At 46.0% G+C, this 23,748-nt stretch overlaps 2 protein-coding genes across 2 annotated transcripts in view; one reads left to right on the top strand and one right to left on the bottom strand.

The window, feature by feature from the left end:
* Window positions 1-11,774: 11,774 nt before the first annotated feature.
* On the top strand, window positions 11,775-20,092 carry DOLK (dolichol kinase). Its single transcript, XM_075324317.1, has 2 exons — window positions 11,775-11,812; window positions 15,956-20,092. Exon 2 carries the CDS (start codon window positions 16,085-16,087, stop codon window positions 17,648-17,650), a length of 1,566 nt encoding a protein of 521 aa, XP_075180432.1. The 5' UTR covers window positions 11,775-11,812; window positions 15,956-16,084; the 3' UTR covers window positions 17,651-20,092.
* PHYHD1 (phytanoyl-CoA dioxygenase domain containing 1) overlaps window positions 19,944-23,748 on the bottom strand; it is a 48,603-nt gene continuing 44,798 nt past the window's right edge. Inside the window, exon 12 of the mRNA XM_075324321.1 lies at window positions 19,944-21,016. Within this exon, the coding sequence (XP_075180436.1) occupies window positions 20,971-21,016 (46 nt within the window). The 3' untranslated portion in view covers window positions 19,944-20,970. The remainder of the gene's footprint in view (window positions 21,017-23,748) is intronic.

The following is a 23,748-nucleotide window of genomic DNA, read 5'->3' as shown; positions in this document are numbered from 1 at the left end:
CAAATTTGTTCCTTAGGGGGGTATTGCAACTCTTGGCCATTTGGGAGCAAATTTATTCTTTTGGGGGGTATGGCAACTTTTGGTCGTTTGGGAGCAAATTTGTTTCTTTGGGGGGTATTGCAACTTTATGCCATTTGGGAGCAAATTTGTTCTTTTGGGGGGTATTGCAACTTTTGGCCATTTGGGAGTAAATTTGTTCCTTTGGGGGGTATTGCAACTTTTGGCCATTTGGTAGCAAATTTCTTCCTTTGGGGGGGTATTGCAACTTTATGCCGTTTGGGAGCAAATTTGTTCTTTTTGGGGGGGTATTGCAACTATTGGCTTTTTGGAGGCGAATTTGTTCCTTTGGGGGGGTTATTGCAACTTTTGGCCGTTTAGAGGTGAATTTGTTCCTTTGGGGGAGTATTGCAACTTTTGGCCTTTTGGTAGCAAATTTGTTCCTTTGGGGGGGTATTGCAACTTTTGACCATTTGGGAGCAAATTTGTTCCTTTGGGGGGTATTGCAACTCTTTGCCGTTATGAGGCGAATTTGTTCCTTTGGGGGTATTGCAACTTTTGGCCATTTGGGAGAAAATTTGTTCCTTTGGGGGGGTATTGCAACTTTTGGCCATTTGGGAGCAAATATATTCCTTTGAAGGGGGTATTGCAACTTTTGGCCATTGGGGAGAGAATTTGTTCCTTTGGGGGGTATTGCAACTATTTGCCGTTATGAGGCGAAATTGTTCCTTTGGGGGGGTATTGCAACTTTTGGCCATTTTGAAGCGAAATTATTCCTTTGGGGGGGTATTGCAACTTTTGGCTATTTTGAAGCGAAATTGTTCCTTTGGGGGGGTATTGAAAATTTTGGCCATTTTGAAGCGAAATTGTTCCTTTGGGGGGTATTGCAACTATTTGCCGTTATGAGGCGAAATTGTTCCTTTGGGGGGGTATTGCAACTTTTGGCCATTTTGAAGCGAAATTATTCCTTTGGGGGGGTATTGCAACTTTTGGCCATTTTGAAGCGAAATTGTTCCTTTGGGGGGGTATTGAAAATTTTGGCCATTTTGAAGCGAAATTGTTCCTTTGGGGGGGTTTTGCCACCTTTGGCCATTTTGAGGCGAAATTTTTCCTTTGAGGGGGTATTGCAACTTTGGCCATTTGGGAGCAAATTTGTTTCTTTGGGGGTGTATTGCAACTTTTGGCCATTTGATAGGAAATTTGATCCTTTGGGGGGGTATTGCAATTTTTGTCCATTTTGAAGCGAAATTGTTCCTTTGGGGGGGTATTGCAACTTTTGGCCATTTTGAAGCGAATTTGTTCCTTTGGGGGGGTATTGCAACTTTATGCCATTTGGGAGCAAATTTGTTCCTTTTGGGGGGGTATTGCAAGTTTATGCCATTTGGGAGCAAATTTGTTCTTTTGGGGGGTATTACAACTTTTGGCCATTTGGGAGCAAATTTGTTCCTTTGGGGGGGTATTGCAACTTTTGCCATTTGGGAGCAAATTTGTTCCCTAGGGGGGTATTGCAACTCTTGGCCATTTGGGAGCAAATTTGTTCTTTTGGGGGGTATGGCAACTTTTGGTCGTTTGGGAGCAAATTTGTTTCTTTGGGGGGTATTGCAACTTTATGCCATTTGGGAGCAAATTTGTTCCTTTAGGGGGTATTGCAACTTTTGGCCATTTGGGAGCAAATTTGTTTTTTGGGGGGTTATTGCAACTACTGGCTGTTTGGAGGCGAATTTGTTCCTTGGGGGGGTATTGCAACTTTTGGCCATTTGGTAGCAAATTTCTTCCTTTGGGGGGGTATTGCAACTTTATGCCGTTTGGGATCAAATTTGTTCTTTTTGGGGGGGTATTGCAACTATTGGCTTTTCGGAGGCGAATTTGTTCCTTTGGGGGGGTATTGCAACTTTTGGCCGTTTAGAGGTGAATTTGTTCCTTTGGGGGAGTATTGCAACTTTTGGCCTTTTGGTAGCAAATTTGTTCCTTTGGGGGGGTATTGCAACTTTTGGCCATTTGGGAGCAAATTTGTTCCTTTGGGGGGTATTGCAACTATTTGCCGTTATGAGGCGAATTTGTTTCTTTAGGGGTATTGCAACTTTTGGCCATTTTGAGGCGAAATTGTTCCTTTGGGGGGGTTTTGCCACCTTTGGTCATTTGGGGGCAAATTTGTTTTTTTGGGGGCTATTGCAACTTTTAGTCATTTGGGAGCAAATTTGTTCCTTTGGGGGGGTATTGCAACTTTATGCCATTTGGGAGCAAATTTGTTCTTTTGGGGGTATTGCAACTTTTGGCCATTTGGAAGCAAATTTGTTCCTTTGGAGGGGTATTGCAACTTTTGGCCATTTGGAAGCAAATTTGTTCCTTTGGGGGGGGTATTGTAAATTTTGGCCATTTGGGAGGAAATCTGTTCGTTTGGGGAGAAATTGCAACTTTTGTCCATTTGGGAGGAAATTTGGTCCTTTGGGGGGGTATTGTAAATTTTGGCCATTTGGGAGGAAATTTGTTCGTTTGGGGAGAAATTGCAACTTTTGGCCATTTGGGAGGAAATTTGGTCCTTTGGGGGGGTATTGCAACTTTTGGCCATTTGGGAGCAAATTTGTTCCTTTGAAGGGGGTATTGCAACTTTTGGCCATTTGGGAGAGAATTTGTTCCTTGGGGGGGGTATTGCAACTTCTGATAATTTTGGAGCAAATTTGTTCCTTTGGGTTGGGGTTGTTGCAACTTTTTTCCATTTGGGAGCAAATTTTTTTCCTTTGAGGGGGCATTGCAAGTTTTGACCATTTGAGAGGAAAGTTGTTCCTTTGGGGGGGGGGGGGGTATTGCAATTTTTGGCCATTTGGGAGCAAATTTGTTCCTTTGGGGGGGTATTGCAACTTTTGGCCATTTGATAGGAAATTTGTTCCTTTGGAGGGGTATTGCAACTTTTGGCCATTTGGGAGCAAATTTGTTCCTTTAGGGGGGGTATTGCAACTACTGGCCGTTTGGAGGCGAATTTGTTCCTTAGGGGGGTATTGCAACTCTTGGCCATTTGGGAGCAAATTTGTTCCTTTGGGGGGGTATTGCAACTTTATGCCATTTGGGAGCAAATTTGTTCTTTTGGGGTGTATTGCAACTTTTGGCCATTTGGGAGCAAATTTGTTCCTTTGGGGGGGGTATTGCAACTTTTGGCCATTTGATAGGAAATTTGTTCCTTTGGAGGGGTATTGCAACTTTTGGCCATTTGGGAGCAAATTTGTTCTTTTGGGGGGGGGGTATTGCAACTACTGGCCGTTTGGAGGCGAATTTGTTCCTTAGGGGGGTATTGCAACTCTTGGCCATTTGGGAGCAAATTTGTTCCTTTGGGGGGGTATTGCAACTTTATGCCATTTGGGAGCAAATTTGTTCTTTTGGGGGGTATTGCAACTTTTTGCCATTTGGGAGCAAATTTGTTCCTTTGGGGGGGTATTGCAACTTTTGGCCATTTGGGAGCAAATTTGTTCCTTAGGGGGGTATTGCAACTCTTGACCATTTGGGAGCAAATTTGTTCTTTTGGGGGGTATGGCAACTTTTGGTCGTTTGGGAGCAAATTTGTTTCTTTGGGGGGTATTGCAACTTTATGCCATTTGGGAGCAAATTTGTTCTTTTGGGGGGTATTGCAACTTTTGGCCATTTGGGAGCAAATTTGTTCCTTGGGGGGGTATTGCAACAAGGCCATTTGGTAGCAAATTTCTTCCTTTGGGGGGGTATTGCAACTTTATGCCGTTTGGAGCAAATTTGTTCTTTTTGGGGGGGTATTGCAACTATTTGCTTTTTGGAGGCGAATTTGTTCCTTTGGGGGGGTATTGCATCTTTTGGCCGTTTAGAGTTGAATTTGTTCCTTTGGGGGAGTATTTCAACTTTTGGCCTTTTGGTAGCAAATTTGTTCCTTTGGGGGGGTATTGCAACTTTTGGCCATTTGGGAGCAAATTTGTTTTTTTGGGGGGTATTGCAACTATTTGCCGTTATGAGGCGAATTTGTTCTTTTGGGGGTATTGCAACTTTTGGCCATTTGGGAGCAAATTTGTTCCTTTGGGGGGTATTGCAACTTTTGGCCATTTGGGAGCGAATTTGTTCCTTTGGGGGGGTATTGCAACTTTATGCAATTTGGGAGGAAATTTGTTCCTTTTGGGGGGGTATTGCAACTTTATGCCATTTGGGAGCAAATTTGTTCTTTTGGGGGGTATTGCAACTTTTGGCCATTTGGGAGCAAATTTGTTCCTTTGGGGGGGTATTGCAACTTTTTGCCATTTGGGAGCAAATTTGTTTTTTGGGGGGTTATTGCAACTACTGGCTGTTTGGAGGCAAATTTGTTCCTTGGGGGGGTATTGCAACTTTTGGCCATTTGGTAGCAAATTTCTTCCTTTGGGGGGGTATTGCAACTTTATGCCGTTTGGGAGCAAATTTGTTTCTTTTGGGGGGGTATTGCAACTATTGGCTTTTTGGAGGCGAATTTGTTCCTTTGGGGGGGTATTGCAACTTTTGGCCGTTTAGAGGTGAATTTGTTCCTTTGGGGGAGTATTGCAACTTTTGGCCTTTTGGTAGCAAATTTGTTCCTTTGGGGGGGTATTGCAACTTTTGGCCATTTGGGAGCAAATTTGTTCCTTTGGGGGGTATTGCAACTGTTTGCCGTTATGAGGCGAATTTGTTCCTTTAGGGGTATTGCAATTTTTGGCCATTTGGTAGCAAATTTGTTCCTTTGGGGTGTATTAACATGTAATCTCAACCCTATTTTAAAATGTGCAATTTTTATTAATATTCATTAAAATGTACCCACAAACATTGATTAAACATGATTAACCTTTAAATTAAAGTTAATAAACACATACAGTGAAAAAATTCCTTTATTTGAAATAATAAACAATAACAAAGACTCTCGTTCATCACTTTTTTATGTACCTTAAAAACCCATACATGTCCGACGTAATCTACGGAGGTCCCGCGTCGCTTCCAGCTCTGCTACATGAAGGTGACAGGAGCTGCAGAAGACACCACCGCTCCTGTCAGCTCCACGCAGCAACTGAGGTGAGTAGCGCGATCAGCTGATGTCAGTCGGGTTACTCACGGCCACCGCTGGATCCTCCAACAGTGACAGCAAGCTGCCCGAGTGACAGCCATGTAGTCATAGGTGAGTTGCGGTCACGGGGGGAGGATCCAGCTGGCCGCGGGTAACCTGAGTGACAGCAGCGCTAATCGCGCTGCTCAATTCATTCACTCAGGGGATTAGCGGTCACCGGTGAGTCCTTCACGGGTGACCGCTAATCAGGACGCGACACAGACAGAGCCGCGGCATGACAATGAAGTCGGGTGAAGTTCACCCGAGTTCATTCTGATCATGCGGCTCTGTCTGTGTCTGCTGTCATCTGCCATTCAGCTCTGCTACATGGCTCTCTGTGTCTGCTGTCAGCGGCCATGTAGCAGAGCTGAATGGCAGATGACAGCTGTTGAGAAAAAAAGAATCACACACGGATCACACACGCATTGCACACGCACTGCAATCATGAGAAAAATCTCAGGATCGCAGTGCAGTTGCATTGCACTCTGACCTAACGTGAACTAAAATCAGCCGAGTTTTTTTCAGCCAACTCGGACCGATTTTACTCGCATAGATGTGTTTCCAGCCTAAGAAAAACAATATAGGGAGGAGTATTACCATTTGGGAACTCATATATATTGTACTGTGCAAGCACCACTATAGGGCTTTCCATCCCATCCCTATATCAGGGTCAGGGAGAGGGAGAGCCGATGTGGAACGGAGGCGCCCGGTAACTTATGGTGTCATACCCTCCGTTGTTAGGTCAGGATACACTACCCTTATAGGGCTATACTAGTTTCCCTTCCCTTTCCTAAAGTGAGTTTGTATAAAAAACTCCTTGGTTATTTACAAGGATAACGTGATCCATTCTCATTTATATGTTGGTGTGTCTGTTTGTGGGTACATTTTAATGAATATTAATAAAAATTGCACATTTTAAAATAGGGTTGAGATTACATGTTAGTCCCTTTTTGAGCACTCTACCCATCTATTTACTGTAACTCTGTTAGTTCTTTGGGGGGGTATTGCAACTTTTGGACCTTTGGTAGCGAATTTGTTCCTTTGGGGGGTATTGCAACTTTTGGACGTTTGGGAGCTAATTTGTTCCTTTGGGGGGGTATTGCAACTTTTCGACGTTTGGAGGCGAATTTGTTCCTTTGGGGGGGTATTGCAACTTTTCGACGTTTGGAGGCGAATTTGTTCCTTTGGGGGGGGTAATGCAACTTTTGGACGTTTGGTAGCGAATTTGGTCCTGGGGGGTATTGCAGGTTTTGCATGTTTGGAGGTGAATTTGTTCCTTTGGGGGGGTATTGCAACTTTTATGTTTAATCTCTTTTTTATTGAAAAATTAAGGTTGGTTACAATAAGCAGGGCTGCAGACCAAGGCAAACCCCCAAATAGAGACAAAACCAAAAAAAACAAGAATGCAAAGAAACATGAAAGGCTTTGCTTGGTTGTAGCCATATACAGTTTGTTACAATAAAGAACGTTTAAGAACATTTATATTATTCTGGCTTCAACAATTATAAAAGTATAAAATCCATAAACTATAACATAAACAGGAAAGATTTACCATTCATACCATAGAGGGTTATAATGGTCAGTCAAAGGAAAAGAAATTAAGAGAGAAAGAAAGAGGGAAGTAGGCAAAGTGATTGATGACGGGGAAAAGGATCATGGAGAAGGGCAAGGAAGGGCCGGGAATAACTAGCAGGGAAAATCTAGGTAGAGTCTCAACTCACCCCAAAGAGGGACCTGAAGTCCGGAGAATCCAAAAAATTGACCCAGGGACTCCAGATCTTAAGAAATTTTTCAGTAGCGTCCTGAATTTCAGCATTGAGACTCACCATTCTGTAAAGGGACGCCATCTCCCCAAGCTACTCATCCAAGGCGGGGGCACGGGGGGACCTCCAGTGTCTGGGGGTTACGGCTCGGGCAGCCGCTAGGCAAAACCGCAATAGTCCCATTTTCTGAGATTTAACAGACCCCCGGTAGAATAGATAAGAGAGCGATTTGTGGAGAACCAGAGAGGGCCTCCCCGCCGAGAAGACCCCACTCCAAAAAGGCGTAATGAGGCTACAGCTCCACCATATACTGTTAGGTCCAGAAATATTTGGACAGTGACACAATTTTCGCGAGTTGGGCTCTGCATGCCACCACATTGGATTTGAAATGAAACCTCTACAACAGAATTCAAGTGCAGATTGTAACGTTTAATTTGAAGGTTTGAACAAAAATATCTGATAGAAATTGTAGGAATTGTCACATTTCTTTAGAAACACTCCACATTTTAGGAGGTCAAAAGTAATTGGACAAATAAACCAAACCCAAACAAAATATTTTTATTTTTTAATATTTTGTTGCGAATCACTGCCTCCAAAGGATCATCTGGAACCCATGGACATCACCAAACGCTGGGTTTCCTCCTTCTTAATGCTTTGCCAGGCCTTTACAGCCGCAGCCTTCAGGTCTTGCTTGTTTGTGGGTCTTTCCGTCTTAAGTCTGGATTTGAGCAAGTGAAATGCATGCTCAATTGGGTTAAGATCTGGTGATTGACTTGGCCATTGCAGAATGTTCCACTTTTTTGCACTCATGAACTCCTGGGTAGCTTTGGCTGTATGCTGGGGGTCATTGTCCATCTGTACTATGAAGCGCCATCCGATCAACTTTGCGGCATTTGGCTGAATCTGGGCTGAAAGTATATCCCGGTACACTTCAGAATTCATCCGGCTACTCTTGTCTGCTGTTATGTCATCAATAAACACAAGTGACCCAGTGCCATTGAAAGCCATGCATGCCCATGCCATCACGTTGCCTCCACCATGTTTTACAGAGGATGTGGTGTGCCTTGGATCATGTGCCGTTCCCTTTCTTCTCCAAACTTTTTTCTTCCCATCCTTCTGGTACAGGTTGATCTTTGTCTCATCTGTCCATAGAATACTTTTCCAGAACTGAGCTGACTTCATGAGGTGTTTTTCAGCAAATTTAACTCTGGTCTGTCTATTTTTGGAATTGATGAATGGTTTGCATCTAGATATGAACCCTTTGTATTTACTTTCATGGAGTCTTCTCTTTACAGTTGACTTAGAGACAGATACACCTACTTCACTGAGAGTGTTCTGGACTTCAGTTGATGTTGTAAACGGGTTCTTCTTCACCAAAGAAAGTATGCGGCGATCATCCACCACTGTTGTCATCCGTGGACGCCCAGGCCTTTTTGAGTTCCCAAGCTCACCAGTCAATTCCTTTTTTCTCAGAATGTACCCAACTGTTGATTTTGCTACTCCAAGCATGTCTGCTATCTCTCTGATGGATTTTTCTTTTTTTTCAGCCTCAGGATGTTCTGCTTCACCTCAATTGAGAGTTCCTTAGACCGCATGTTGTCTGGTCACAGCAACAGCTTCCAAATGCAAAACCACACACCTGTAATCAACCCCAGACCTTTTAACTACTTAATTGATTACAGGTTAACGAGGGAGACGCCTTCAGAGTTAATTGCTGCCCTTAGAGTCCCTTGTCCAATTACTTTTGGTCCCTTGAAAATGAGGAGGCTATGCATTACAGAGCTATGATTCCTAAACCCTTTCTCCGATTTGGATGTGAAAACTCTCATATTGCAGCTGGGAGTGTGCACTTTCAGCCCATATTATATATAGAATTGTATTTCTGAACATGTTTTTGTAAACAGCTAAAATAGCAAAACTTGTGTCACTGTCCAAATATTTCTGGCCCTGACTGTATGCAGCATATCCCACCTCTCGTGATTACACCGTCAACATCTGTCTGGCACTGAGGGGAAGATTGCGTGTAGGGCATGAGGGCAGCGGTACCAGCGGGGTGACAATTTTATAACCCTTTTCCTGGACCGAACAAACCCTAGAAAATTTGTGGGTGAAGAGAAAAGCGGTCCTCCATTCCTCAACCCGGATAGTCACGCCCAAGTCTCTGCTCCATCCCCCCACAAATTTGAGGTTGTCCACATCCCCCTTCTGGATCAAAAGGTTATAGATAAGGGACAGGGTATGTGTGACGCCCTGGACTAGCCAGGTAGTCACAGATAGAGCCCCACACAACACCTGTCTCCTAAAAAAGGTGTCACCAGCCAACCAGTAAACCCTAGTCACCCCTCTCAGAGCTTGATGGACACATCAGGGGGACGGAGCCAGGCGGTTGGCCACGCCCACCGAGGAGTTCAGAGGGCCTGAGGCGGGAAACCAGTCAGATCAGTTTAGAGTGTAGTTTGGGAGTGGAGTTGAGTTAAGGAGTCTGACGGGTTCCAGGGTTGGAGCCCGGGCACCTTTGGCTAGGAGGCAGACGGTGGCCTCAGCCTTCAGGAGTCGGGAAGACGGCTCGGTGGAACCGTGGTGGACGGGGACAGGGTAGTAGCCCGCCGGCACCGACCCGGGGAACCGACTTGGAAACCGGAGCACAAAGGGGGGTACTCAGACCCTGAAACGAGGTCCAGAAGCCACTGGACTGAGTTAATTAACTGATTGCGGTCTGGACTATAGGTCCTTTCCCACCCAAAGTCCCGACTGAAGACAACAGCCCAACGAGGGGGATAGAAAGCCACCGCCCAGGCAGAGAGATCCCACGGGCCAGCGTCTGCGAGCAAAAGGGCTCTCCCGACATCCACAAAGCCGGGGAGTGGACTTCCGACGCTGAAGCACAGGTAGCCCACAAATACACAACACGGTGCAGGAGAAAGGCAGAGACCACCAACCGGGTGGGGGACCAGTTGCAGCCGGCTGCGGGCGCCGACCACCATCACCTTGGATTACCAGAGACTTGTGTATGTTTCTAATCGTGAGTACAACAGTGCAATCCGGCCGCGCACCTCCCTGCACCGCCCCACAAACCCCAACGGGTCCCGGGGCCACCACCCCCGCCAACGGAGGGGTTAACATCTTGCTGCGTAACATCTCCCCCCGGGTGCCCAGTAACCGCAGCGGTGGTGTCCACCTTCACCACAACCGGTGGGTGGCATCACAAACTCAAACACGGCTCAGGCCGTACACCTACATCCCCTAAAACCGCCAGCCCCTTTCAGATCGAAGTGGACCACGGGGCCCCTGGGTCCGGAGACGCTCGAGCCACCACCCGGCGAGTCCGGATCCGAGCGGCTCGGTTGCCGCCGAGCACGGGGCGGTACATATGTCCCAGAGCCTCTTCCAAAAGAATGAGCTTTTCGAACGAGGAGGGGGGGGCAGCATAAAGTGCCTCTCGGCCTGATCCGGTCAAGAAAGACCTGATCTAGAAGTATTCAAGTATTGCAACTTTTAGGTGTTTGGAGGCAAATTTGTTCCTTTGGGGGGGTATTGCAACTTTTCACAATCTTGGAGCGAATTTGTTTCTTTGGGGGGGTATTGCAACTTTGGACAATCTTGGATCAAATTTGTTCCTTTGGAGGGGTATTGCAACTTTTAGCCATATGTGATCGAATTTGTTCCTTTGGGGGGTATTGTAACTTTTGGGCGTCTGGAGGCAAATTTGTTCCTTTGGGGGGGTATTGCAACTTTTGGGTGTTTGGAGACGAATTTGTTCCTTTTTTGGGGGGATATTGCAACTTTTGGACGTTTGGACGCGAATTTGTTCCTTTGGGGGGGGGTATTGCAACTTTTGGATGTTTGGAGGCGAATTTGTTCCTTTGGGGGATATTGCAACTTTTGGCCATTTGGGAGCGAATTTGTTCCTTTGGGGGAGGTATTGCAACTTTTGGGTGTCTGGAGACAAATTTGTTCCTTTGGGGGGTGTTGCAACTTTTGGACTACCCCCCCAAAGGAAAAAAGTCTATTCCTGATGTTCAATAGTTGCAATACCTCCCAAAGGAGAAAAATTGCTTCCAAATGGCCGAAAGTTGCAATATCCCCCCAAAAGGAATAAATTTGTCTCCAGATGGCCAAAAGTTGCAATACCCCCCAAAGGAACAAATTTGGCTCCTGACAGACATCTAAATGTTGCAATACCCCCCCAAAAGGAACAAAGTCGCCTCCTGATGTCCAAAAGTTGCAATACCCCCCCCCCCCAAAGGAACAAATTCGCCTCCATACGGCCAAAAGTTGCAATACCCCCCAGAGGAACAAATTCGCCTCCAGACGCCCAAAAGTTGCAATACCCCCCCAAAGGAACAAATTCGCCCTCAAACCGGCAAATGTTGCAATACCCCCCCTTTACCACCGGATGGAATTAAATACGCTCCAACTCAGGGTAAATGGCGTAATCTGCGATCCACAATAAGCCCCAGTTACAGGGGAAATCACCAAGTGTGCCAAGAACAAAAAAAAGCCAAAAAACTATTTTAATATCTGAAGGAAATAGATTTTAGAGCCGTTAAAATCGCATATAGGTAAAATAAAATAAATAAATGCCAGGATCCTAAAATGGTTTGGTGGTGAACTGGTTAATCTGCAGCATGTCACAAGTATTCACCCCTCCCCCAGTTTAAATTCGGTTTAATAACATTTACAAACTTACAACTAACATATCAAGAGGTTTCCCCCTAATTAACCAAAAAATGCAATGTTTAGTCCCTTTTGAAGCCTAAAGTTTCCCCTATTTTGGACATTATGGTTTGTTCCGCGGCTGGCCACACGCATACAGTATGTGGTGAGGGCTCTACCACCAGGTAGCAACGGAGGGGGGGGGGCAGCAGCGCATTCCGTACGTCACGTGACTATTCCATCAGAACAACGCCTCAGTGCGGGCGGAAGTGGCAGACGGCTCTGCTCCGTGATGTCACTTCCGGTCACGAGACCGGAATACAACATGGCGCTGTCCAAGGTAAAAGGTGGCAGAAGGGGACGAGGGGGAAGAGGCTGGGACAAAAGACAACGAGCAAAAGATTCATATTGGGCGGCGATAATGGTTTCTATAAGAGAAAGGAAGTTTCTTTAGTTTTTTTCCTTTTGCCTACTTTATAGTGGTCATTTGCCTGGGCTGGTTACATTGTAGCAGATCCTCTGCTGAGAGTAGGATTGGGGCTTATATAGGGAGTGCAGCTCTGGATTATACTACAGGATCCGTAATGTATGTACACAGTGACTGCACGAGCAGAATAGTGAGTGCAGCTCTGGAGTATAATACAGGGTCAGTAATGTATGTACACAGTGACTGCACCAGCAAAATAGTGAGTGCAGCTCTGGAGTATAATACAAGGAGGTAACTCAGGATCATTAATGTAATGCATGTACACAGTGACTGCACCAGCAGAATAGTGAGTGCAGCTCTGGAGTATAATACAAGGAGGTAACTCAGGATGATTAATGTAATGCATGTACACAGTGACTGCACCAGCAGAATAGTGAGTGCAGCTCTGGAGTATAATACAGGAGGTAACTCAGGATCAGTAATGTATGTACACAGTGACTGCACCAGCAAAATAGTGAGTGCAGCTCTGGAGTATAATACAAGGAGGTAACTCAGGATCATTAATGTAATGCATGTACACAGTGACTGCACCAGCAGAATAGTGAGTGCAGCTCTGGAGGATCAGTACAGGAACAGTAATGTATGTAACCAGTGATTGCATCAGCAGAATAGTGAGTGCAGCTCTGGAGTATAATACAAGGAGGTAACTCAGGATCATTAATGTAATGCATGTACACAGTGACTGCACCAGCAGAATAGTGAGTGCAGCTCTGGAGTATAATACAAGGAGGTAACTCAGGATCATTAATGTAATGCATGTACACAGTGACTGCACCAGTTACATTGTAGCAGATCCTCTGCTGAGAGTAGGATTGGGGCTTATATAGGGAGTGCAGCTCTGGATTATACTACAGGATCTGTAATGTATGTACACAGTGACTGCACGAGCAGAATAGTGAGTGCAGCTCTGGAGTATAATACAGGAGGTAACTCAGGATCAGTAATGTATGTACACAGTGACTGCACCAGCAAAATAGTGAGTGCAGCTCTGGAGTATAATACAGGAGGTAACTCAGGATCATTAATGTAATGCATGTACACAGTGACTGCACCAGCAGAATAGTGAGTGCAGCTCTGGAGTATAATACAGGAGGTAACTCAGGATCATTAATGTAATGCATGTACACAGTGACTGCACCAGCAGAATAGTGAGTGCAGCTCTGGAATATAATACAGGAGGTAACTCAGGATCAGTAATGTATGTACACAGTGACTGCACCAGCAAAATAGTCAGTGCAGCTCTGGAGTATAATACAAGGAGGTAACTCAGGATCATTAATGTAATGCATGTACACAGTGACTGCACCAGCAGAATAGTGAGTGCAGCTCTGGAGGATCAGTACAGGAACAGTAATGTATGTAACCAGTGATTGCATCAGCAGAATAGTGAGTGCAGCTCTGGAGTATAATACAAGGAGGTAACTCAGGATCATTAATGTAATGCATGTACACAGTGACTGCACCAGCAGAATAGTGAGTGCAGCTCTGGAGTATAATACAAGGAGGTAACTCAGGATCATTAATGTAATGCATGTACACAGTGACTGCACCAGTTACATTGTAGCAGATCCTCTGCTGAGAGTAGGATTGGGGCTTATATAGGGAGTGCAGCTCTGGATTATACTACAGGATCTGTAATGTATGTACACAGTGACTGCACGAGCAGAATAGTGAGTGCAGCTCTGGAGTATAATACAGGAGGTAACTCAGGATCAGTAATGTATGTACACAGTGACTGCACCAGCAAAATAGTGAGTGCAGCTCTGGAGTATAATACAGGAGGTAACTCAGGATCATTAATGTAATGCATGTACACAGTGACTGCACCAGCAGAATAGTGAGTGCAGCTCTGGAGTATAATACAGGAGGTAACTCAGGATCATTAATGTAATGCATGTACACAGTGACTGCACCAGCAGAATAGTGAGTGCAGCTCTGGAGTATAATACAAGGAGGTAACTCAGGATCATTAATGTAATGCATGTACACAGTGACTGCACCAGCAGAATAGTGAGTGCAGCTCTGGAGTATAATACAAGGAGGTAACTCAGGATCATTAATGTAATGCATGTACACAGTGACTGCACCAGCAGAATAGTGAGTGCAGCTCTGGAGTATAATACAGGAGGTAACTGAGGATCAGTAATGTAATGTATGTACACAGTGACTGCACCAGCAGAATAGTGAGTGCAGCTCTGGAGTATAATACAAGGAGGTAACTCAGGATCATTAATGTAATGCATGTACACAGTGACTGCACCAGCAGAATAGTGAGTGCAGCTCTGGAGGATCAGTACAGGAACAGTAATGTATGTAACCAGTGATTGCATCAGCAGAATAGTGAGTGCAGCTCTGGAGTATAATTTAGGATGTAACTCAGGATCAGTAATGTAATTTATGTACACAGTGACTGCACCAGCAGAATAGTGAGTGCAGCTTTGGAGGATCGATAATGTAATGTATGTAGACAGTGACTGCACCAGCAGAATAGTGAGTGCAGCTCTGGGGTATAATACAGGAGGTAACTCATTATCAGTAATGTAATGCATGTACACAGTGACTGCACCAGCAGAATAGTGAATGCAGCTTGGAGGATCGGTACAGGATCAGTAATGTAATGTATGTAACCAGTAATTGCACCAGCAGAATAGTGAGTGCAGCTCTGGAGGATCAGTACAGGATCAGTAATGTAATGTATGTACACAGTGACTGCACCAGCAGAATAGTGAGTGCAGCTCTGGAGTATAATACAGGATGTAACTCAGGATCAGTAATGTAATGCATGTACACAGTCTCTGCACCAGCAGAATAGTGAGTGCAGCTCTGGAGTATAATACAAGGAGGTAACTCAGGATCAGTAATGTAATGCATGTACACAGTCACTGCACCAGCAGAATAGTGAGTGCAGCTCTGGAGTATAATACAGGAGGCAAGTCAGTATCAGTACAGGATAAGTAATGTACTAAATGTACACAGTGACTGCACCAGCAGAATAGTGAGTGCAGCTCTGGAGTATAATACAGGATGTAACTCAGGATCAGTAATGTAATGCATGTACACAGTCTCTGCACCAGCAGAATAGTGAGTGCAGCTCTGGAGTATAATACAAGGAGGTAACTCAGGATCATTAATGTAATGCATGTACACAGTGACTGCACCAGCAGAATAGTGAGTGCAGCTCTGGAGGATCAGTACAGGAACAGTAATGTATGTAACCAGTGATTGCATCAGCAGAATAGTGAGTGCAGCTCTGGAGTATAATTTAGGATGTAACTCAGGATCATTAATGTAATTTATGTACACAGTGACTGCACCAGCAGAATAGTGAGTGCAGCTCTGGAGGATCAGTACAGGATCAGTAATGTATGTAACCAGTCATTGCATCAGCAGAATAGCGAGTGCAGCACTGGAGTATAATATAGGATGTAACTCAGGATCAGTAATGTAATTTATGTACACAGTGACTGCACCAGCAGAATAGTGAGTGCAGCTTTGGAGGATCGATAATGTAATGTATGTAGACAGTGACTGCACCAGCAGAATAGTGAGTGCAGCTCTGGGGTATAATACAGGAGGTAACTCATTATCAGTAATGTAATGCATGTACACAGTGACTGCACCAGCAGAATAGTGAATGCAGCTTGGAGGATCGGTACAGGATCAGTAATGTAATGTATGTAACCAGTAATTGCACCAGCAGAATAGTGAGTGCAGCTCTGGGGTATAATACAGGAGGTAACTCATTATCAGTAATGTAATGCATGTACACAGTGACTGCACCAGCAGAATAGTGAATGCAGCTTGGTGGATCGGTACAGGATCAGTAATGTAATGTATGTACACAGTGACTGTACCAGCAGAATAGTGAGTGCAGCTCTGGAGTATAATACAGGATGTAACTCAGGATCAGTGTGGGCCTTATACACATCTTGGCAGCTTGACATTTGCTCTGTGCATTCTCATTAGTGGCTATGCACTAACACTATCATGTCTTAGGTGTGATTGGATCGGACATGGTCACAGATGATGCAGGACACGGAGGGGATTTCTTCGCACTGATAACATCGGAGCCGCAGAGATAATATCCAATAGGAGGACGCTTCAATATCCAGGGCATCCGCCATCATGGTGAATAAGCTGGTGCTGGCGGAGTCTCTGGTGGTCTTCTGCATCGTGTTGACCATCCATACGGTGGTGTGGGACCGCTTCTCCTGGTGCGCCCTGGCTTTGGCGGTGCAGGCCTTCTACGTGCAGCATAAATGGGACCGGTTATTACAGTCAGGTGGAGCCGTATTTCAGTACAGGTCGTCTGCCAACAGCGGACTTCTGCCGGCCAGTATGATCATCCCCCTCCTGGGCATCGTAATAAGAGAGAGGTGCAAAGTTTCCGGTAACGTTTACTTTGAGAGGTACGGCGTGGTCGTAGCCGCTACCGGGATGGCCTTAGCTTATTTTCTATCCATCATTGCACTGGGCATCACAAAACCTGTCCCAAAAAACACCTGCATCGTGTCCGGCGCTGCCGGCTGTGCCATACTCTACACCATGAAGAATTCTCTGGCCGTGTCGGAGGTGATCGAGGTTCTTGAGGTTCTCCTCATCTTCGTATACCTTAGTATGATTCTCCTATACCTGATGCCGCGCTGCTTCACCCCCGGAGAAGCCCTGATTGTCCTCGGAGGCCTCAGCTTCGTCATTAACCAGCTAATCAAACGCTCTCTGAACGTCGTGGGCGGTAAAGGAGACCCGGCGGAGTACCTGCTGCTGGTCACCGTGGTGGCTTTGGTCCTCCTAGGAATTTTCTTTTCGGCCTTGTTCTTTTTCATGGATTCTTCCACGTGGACTTCCTCGATGTTTTTTTACATGATGACGACGGTGTTAGGGCTCGGCGTCTTCTTGCCATGGCTACAATATCTCATAAAGAGGCACCCCGTCTTTTGGCTGGTGGAGTTCCTCATACAGAGCAGTACGCGGCTCTATCTCCTCGGCTATTGGGTGCTCCTTGCTTTGTCCGCTTGCGCCGTTGTTCTTTACCAAAACTCGAAACGGACTCCGGATTCGAAGAAGCTCCAAGTGTCCACCGTGACTCGCAAGTATTTTCACTTTTTGGCAGTGGCCACGTACATACCTGGCATTGTGTACGACATGCAGCTGCTGTTCGTCAGCTCTGTTGCTTGCTTTGCCGCCTTCGTATTGTTGGAGTATATACGCTTCTTCCGGATACGACCGCTAGGACAGACGTTGAGGAACCTACTGACGCTCTTCCTGGACGAGAGGGACAGCGGGCCTCTGATCCTCACACACATCTACCTTCTTCTAGGGATGTCTCTACCGGTTTGGCTCTTTCCAAGACTCTGTGCATCGTCCTTATCCAGCCCGGCGACTCTGCTTCCTTATTGCGGGGTACTGGCGGTAGGAGTAGGGGACACCATCGCCTCCGTTTGCGGTAGCGCCCTGGGCGAGATTAAATGGCCCGGTTCCAAGAAGACCTTTGAAGGCACCATGATGGCCATCTTTGCCCAGATTATCGCCATCGCGTTGCTACTGATCTGTGACGGTAACGTGACCATGAACAGCGGCTACGTGTGGCTAATGGGGTCCATCACTTTGGTGACGCTATTAGAAGCATTTACCACCCAGATAGATAATTTATTGCTGCCACTCTACCTGCACATCATGCTGATGATCTGAGGAAGGGGGGGGTCCTTTGTCTTCAGGTACCGGGGGTCCTTTGTCTTCAGGTACCGGTACTGGTGCACTTCATGGGTCACCAGACAGTATTATAGGGGATACACAAGAGAGGCAATGTACAGACGGATCAAAGGGAATATAGGTGGTAACAGAATGACGGAGGTTGACATGACACCTAAATGGTGGGGAGGTTATATAGGTCGCTGGCCAGGAAATGTGTCCCTGCGTTACTGTGAATAAAGTTGTTACAAAAAAAAAAAAAAGGGGTTCATACTAATAAACCTGCACAGATGGAGAAGTGCAAGTATACCCACATAGGACCCCATAATCTGCCCTCAGGGACCGAATCAGTGCAGGGAACAAAACGGATCAGAATTTGTGCACTGCCGGGACGAGACACATAAGTAATAGCTGTAGGAACCATTGCAGGTCAGTGGGTCGGCAAGGCTGGTACTCCCAGCACTGGAGTCGTGAAATGCTGGCATCTACACCATGAAGGCACAACCACGTGGGGATACCTAATTCACCAACGCTGCATATATAAAAGAAAGGGGCGGCACGTCTGGCACTGTGAACCCATTATGGTAACATCACTCACCATTTAAAGTGGTTTTCCAAAGGGAGGGGGAGGTTAAGTGGAGAAAAAATGCATTTAAATCAGTGCGTTCTGCAATTTACTAACATTACTGATTTATAGATGTCCAGTCCTGTTCACTTATGGTTTGTGAAGGGGGCTGGCTGACTGGTAATTTTAATAAGCCAGTCCCCCTGTGTGTCAGCTGATAAAAGAAGGGGGCTGACTGCTGATTTTAATTAGTAAGCCAGTCCCACTGTGTCAGCTGATGTATTGATAAGAGAAGGGGGCTGGCTTAGGGGCTAAAGTGAGCAGTCAGCCAGACCCCTCTGTTCTCGAAGGAGCTGCCAGAATCAAGACTCCTAGCTGAGGAGCTGGGCGCCGTTCAGATGTGAACTATATTAGTTGCACGAATCACCATATTTTTCATATTATAAGACGCACTTTTCCCCCAAAAAATTGGGAGGAAAATGAGGGGTGCGTCTTATAATCCGAATGTAGCTTTCCTGGGAGTGGAGAAAGGATGCTGTGCTGGCTGTGGTGGGGGCTGTGCTGGCGGCTGCGGTGGGGGCTGTGCTGGCGGCTGCGGTGGGGGCTGTGCTGGCGGGTGCGGTGTGGGTTGTGCTGGCGGTTGCGGTGGGGGCTGTGCTGGTTGGTGTAGCGTAGGGCGGCAGGTGTCTCACATGCTCCGTCGGTGGTGCGAGCTTCAAATAATGGCACCCAGAGTCGACGCATGCGCAGATGGAGCTCTCAGCTCAAGATCTCATTTGCACATGCGCCGTCTCCGGTCCATTGATCTCCCAACATTGGACTTAAGGAAAATGGCGCCTGGAGGTGGCGCGTAGACTGATGAGATCTCAGCTTGTCATTGAGCCAAGAGCTCAATCTGCGCACGCGCAGACTTCGGGCACCATTTCTTTGAAGCCCGCACTGCTGACAGATCATCTGGGACACCCGCCGCACTGCCCTGCTCCACACAGCCAGCACTGCCCCAGCACAGCCCCCGCCGCAGCATCGCCCCTTCCACTCCCCCCTCCAGTAAGACACCATCATGTCAGTATAAAACGTCCCCTTTTTTTATTTACCATTTTTATCTCTAAATTTGGGGTGCGTCTTATAAAACGAAAAATACGGTACTCCTTTAAGAACAATTCTTTTTTTTTTTTTTAACTTGAAAGCCTCTTCAAAGGGACTGTTCAAACCAAGCACAGGCGAGCCCAAACCAACAATGGTCCTTCCGACCTACTTTTTTTTTTTTTTATCTAACTGTACCCCTCCTCTTTGATTGAGAGCTGTGGCTTCATAGAACCAGAGAAGATCAGAAATGGATAAAAAAAAAAAAGTATGTTAGACGGTGTATTTAAATGTTTGGCCCCACCATGATGCACTGAGTGACTGTGCTTGGTTTGAACAGTCATTCTGTGCTGATAGTCCATTTAAACCTCTATGGGATAATAACACTCCCATTTAAAGTGTTCCTGTGTCTTTAAACACGATACTCATGCATTTACCTCCATTATAACATTGGTACTCTCAAGCTTTGGCCGTCACTATAGTCTTCTGACCCTCGAATCCATCGCACGCCGCCTCTCCCCACTTTTACACCTCACACTCCTTTCCCCTCCGTCAGATCCGGTCTTGCTGTTTTTATTGCGACACCAGTATTATCAATCATGGACGGTCAGGATCCATACATCACTCTTCGCCGCGTTATTATAACCAGGTTTCTTTAATTTCATGAGTTAATTTAACATTTTATCTGAAGTATTAAATCACAGCGTACTGTCCCTTTAAATGTCTCAAAAATTCCCCTCATAAAAAAAGGAAGTTCGTGTAAACAGAATTTTGAAATAAATGTGTGTTCTGTATACTTTGTGCTTTTGTTGTTTGTACAGTCGAAATAATATAGACGACACCTGCTGCTGAGGTCAGTGATTGGCTGCAGCAGTGTCAATGGGGCATCACCGCTGCAGCCAAACAAAGTGGCAGCTGAGCTCAGTGATTGGCTGCAGAGGTGTCAAGGTGGCATCACCGCTGCAGCCAAACAAAGCAGCGGCTGAGCTCAGTGATTGGCTGTAGAGGTGTCAAGGTGGCATCACCGCTGCAGCCAAACAAAGTGGCGGCTGAGCTCAGTGATTGGCTGTAGAGGTGTGAAGGTGGCATCACCGCTGCAGGCAAACAAAGCAGCGGCTGAGCTCAGTGATTGGCTGTAGAGGTGTCAAGGTGGCATCACCGCTGCAGCCGAACAAAGCGGTGGCTTAGCTCCGTGATTGCCGTTAGAGGTGTCCATGTGTCATCACCGCTGCAGCCAATCAAGCGGCGAAAAGAAAGAGAAAGGAGTAAAGCACAGATGTTAAGGTTTTTTTGCAGACAGGGGTTAGATTAAACCAGATAACCCCTTTAATTTGTTATATGATAATGTGGATCCTCACAAGACATGAGGTAGAAGACGGATCCTGGGACCGGCGATCGGGTCGAATGTGATAATAAACAGCGCCGCTCTTGTTAACAGGCTGCGACTGGTATTGTAGGGAAGTTTTCACTTAGATCGGATTGTGCTGCAATACCAGGCACTGCCTTATTGAGAGGGGTGGCGCTGTGTCTTTGTAAAAATAACTAAACAACATGAGATCCTCCAGAATATTTAATCATCAGGTCTTAGTGCCAGATTAAAGGGATATTGATTATTTTTTTTTATTCGTCAATAATCGGAGAAGGTGGAGACCGCCATGGACACGTGGAGATATCATGTGTATAAGGAGGGAAAGGGAAGTTCTCGACTTGGTTGTAACCTGGAGACAAAAAAAAAATAATGTGATGAGAGAAGACTAAGAATAAAAGGGATAATTGAAATGGTCAACATCCAGCTGTCAGGGCATGCTGGGAGTTGTAGTGTCACATCAGCAGGTTGCTGACCGCTCGTATCTATAAAAGCATCAGGGCGACAGAGAGAGTCTTTATAGGCACCATGTAATAGTATGAACTGCCGAAGTGTGGACTTCTATTGGACGGGATTTTCCCAGAACAAAGGGTCCTTAGATCACGTCCCACCTTGTGAGGCGGCTGCAGCATCCATAGAGGTGGCTGAGGTCGGGCGTCATAGGAGATCATGAATTTTACTATACAGTGTGTCCACCCATATCCTGTCCACCGCTATTAACTTGAGAACGGCGGCAGCTATAGACATAGAAGTGGTGTCTAGGTATAGTAAAGTGGCCATGCGCTACGCAATGAAACCACCTATAGCGCCACCTGGTGGAAAACAACAGAGTTAGCATTTTAGTCTCGAAAACAGAACGAGATAGAGAAAAAAAGTGAATTACAAAGTTGTAGGACATCATCAATTCAATACGAATCGACACCTTGCATACAGAAATGCTATGATATGAAACCCATGACCCCCCCCCCACCCCCAAAACATTGAATGCTGGTCACGCATATGGCACTCATGTAACTTTGATTCTCTTGGTGGCCCCCATCAGCTGCACTGCACATCTGGACCCTGCACAGCATACTGTATCTTGCTGCACGTTGTGCAATATGGTAGGTGACACGTTTTCACAAGCATCTGTGATACGTCGTCGTAGGTCCTACAATGTTGGTGGAGGGGTCACATACACCTGCTGCTTGATGTGACCTCACAGAAAGAAGTCCAATGGGGTCAGGTCAGGTGAGCGGAGGCCACTCCACACAGCCAGCATACCCAATGACTTGTAGGAAGGTCTCCATGAGGTATCGCTTCACGTCCGCAGCCTTGTGAGTGTTATACGTTCTAATCATAGCATTTCTGTATGCAAGGTGTCGATTCGTATTGAATTGATGATGCCCTACAACTTTGTAATTCACTTTGTTTCTCTCGTTCCCTTTTCGAGATAAAAATGCTAACTCCGTTGTTTTCCACCAGGTGGCGCTATAGGTGGTTTCATTGCGTAGCGCATGACTACTTTACTATACCTAGACACTAGTGATGAGCGAGTACCAAAAAGCTCGGGTGCTCGAGGCTCGGGCCGAGCATCCCAAGATACTCGTGTACTCGGCCCGAGCACCGAGCCCAATGTTATCCTATGGGAGACCCGAGTATTTTTGTGAAATCACCCCCGGCAGCATGTAGAAACCAGAAAACTGTAAATTAAAAAAAAAAATGTGCGTGTGTGTGTAAGCGTGCATATATATATATACACGCGGAGTGGAGTGCGGGAGGGGCCGTAGCCGAGCGGGGAAGTGTCGGGCTAAAGGCACGGTCACGCTGTGCGGGCTGGCCAATCACTGCAATTCCACAACATGGCTGTGGCATTGCAGTAGTCTGCCAGCCAATCCCTGCATAAGGGATGGCTGTAAAAAGAGCGCCAACATGAAGACCACGAGTACAGCACGAGTAGCGCGAGATTACTCGGTCCCCGCCGAGTAGCCCGAGTACAGTGATACTCGTGCGAGTACCGAGTAGTAACAAGCATGCTCGCTCATCACTACTAGACACCACTTCTATGCCTATAGCTGCCGCCGTTCTCAAGTTAATGGCGGTGGACAGGATATGGGTGGACACACTGTATAGTACAAGAGATCAATTAATCGTTGGTTCTTCAATAATAAAACTGGTAGACTTGTGGGGTATTTTTCAAACCTACTTTTTCAGTACAGTAAATGGTAAAATGAATGGGGTCATTTAAAATTACAATTGGTCCCCGCAAACAAACATGCCCCTCATACATATATAGGAATGGAAAACAAACAGAATTAGAGGTGGTCCTATAGGACAGACCCCACTAATCATTAAATGGGTTATCAGAGAATGAGATAAAATGGCAACCCTGGTATAATTCAAACTGCAGTTATGTGTTGGTACAGGCTGCGGAGAGGAGGTATATAGCACCTAAGATCTGTGTGTCAATGACAAGAGCTGTATCACACATACCTGACAGACAGATCTGTATGTCAACTGACAAAAGCTATATCAAACATACCTGTGAGATGGATCTGTATGTCAACTGACAAGAGTTGTAGCACTGATATCTGTCCGATGTGACAAAATATCTCACCCTCCAGTGAGGAAATCTCCAGGTTCATCCTCCTCCATGTTTGTTTTACAGTAAGGCCAGTCTCCGTGAACTACTGTAAGGCTATGTGCGCACTTGCCAGTTTTTGCCGTGGATTTCCTGCGGATTTGCTGCATGTTTCGCTGCAGAAAACGTTCATAACATCTCTGCAGTGATTCACCAGCAAAACCTATGGGGAAAAAAATGCTGTGTGCACTGGGCGGATTTTGACAGCTGCATGTTTTGCTGCGGGATTCCCGCAGCAAAAACAATTGCATGTCACTTCTTTTCTGCAGGTCCCTGCGGGATTTCACTCCATTGACTGCAATGTAATCGTGAAATCCCGCAGGCAGCAAATTCTGTGCGGTTCATTGCGTTTTCCTGCGTTATTCCCTCCGGTATTTCGCGGTTTACCTGCGGTAATGTTCATCGCTGCCTGCGTTTTTCAAGGAAGTGATGTCATTATGACAGGAAGAGGAAGCGGAGCAGAG

This window comes from Anomaloglossus baeobatrachus, chromosome 9 (genome assembly GCF_048569485.1).
Source record: "Anomaloglossus baeobatrachus isolate aAnoBae1 chromosome 9, aAnoBae1.hap1, whole genome shotgun sequence".
Taxonomy (NCBI): Eukaryota; Metazoa; Chordata; class Amphibia; order Anura; family Aromobatidae; genus Anomaloglossus; species Anomaloglossus baeobatrachus.
Note: the sequence above shows the minus strand (reverse complement) of the source record. Positions and strands in the feature narration are given on the sequence as shown.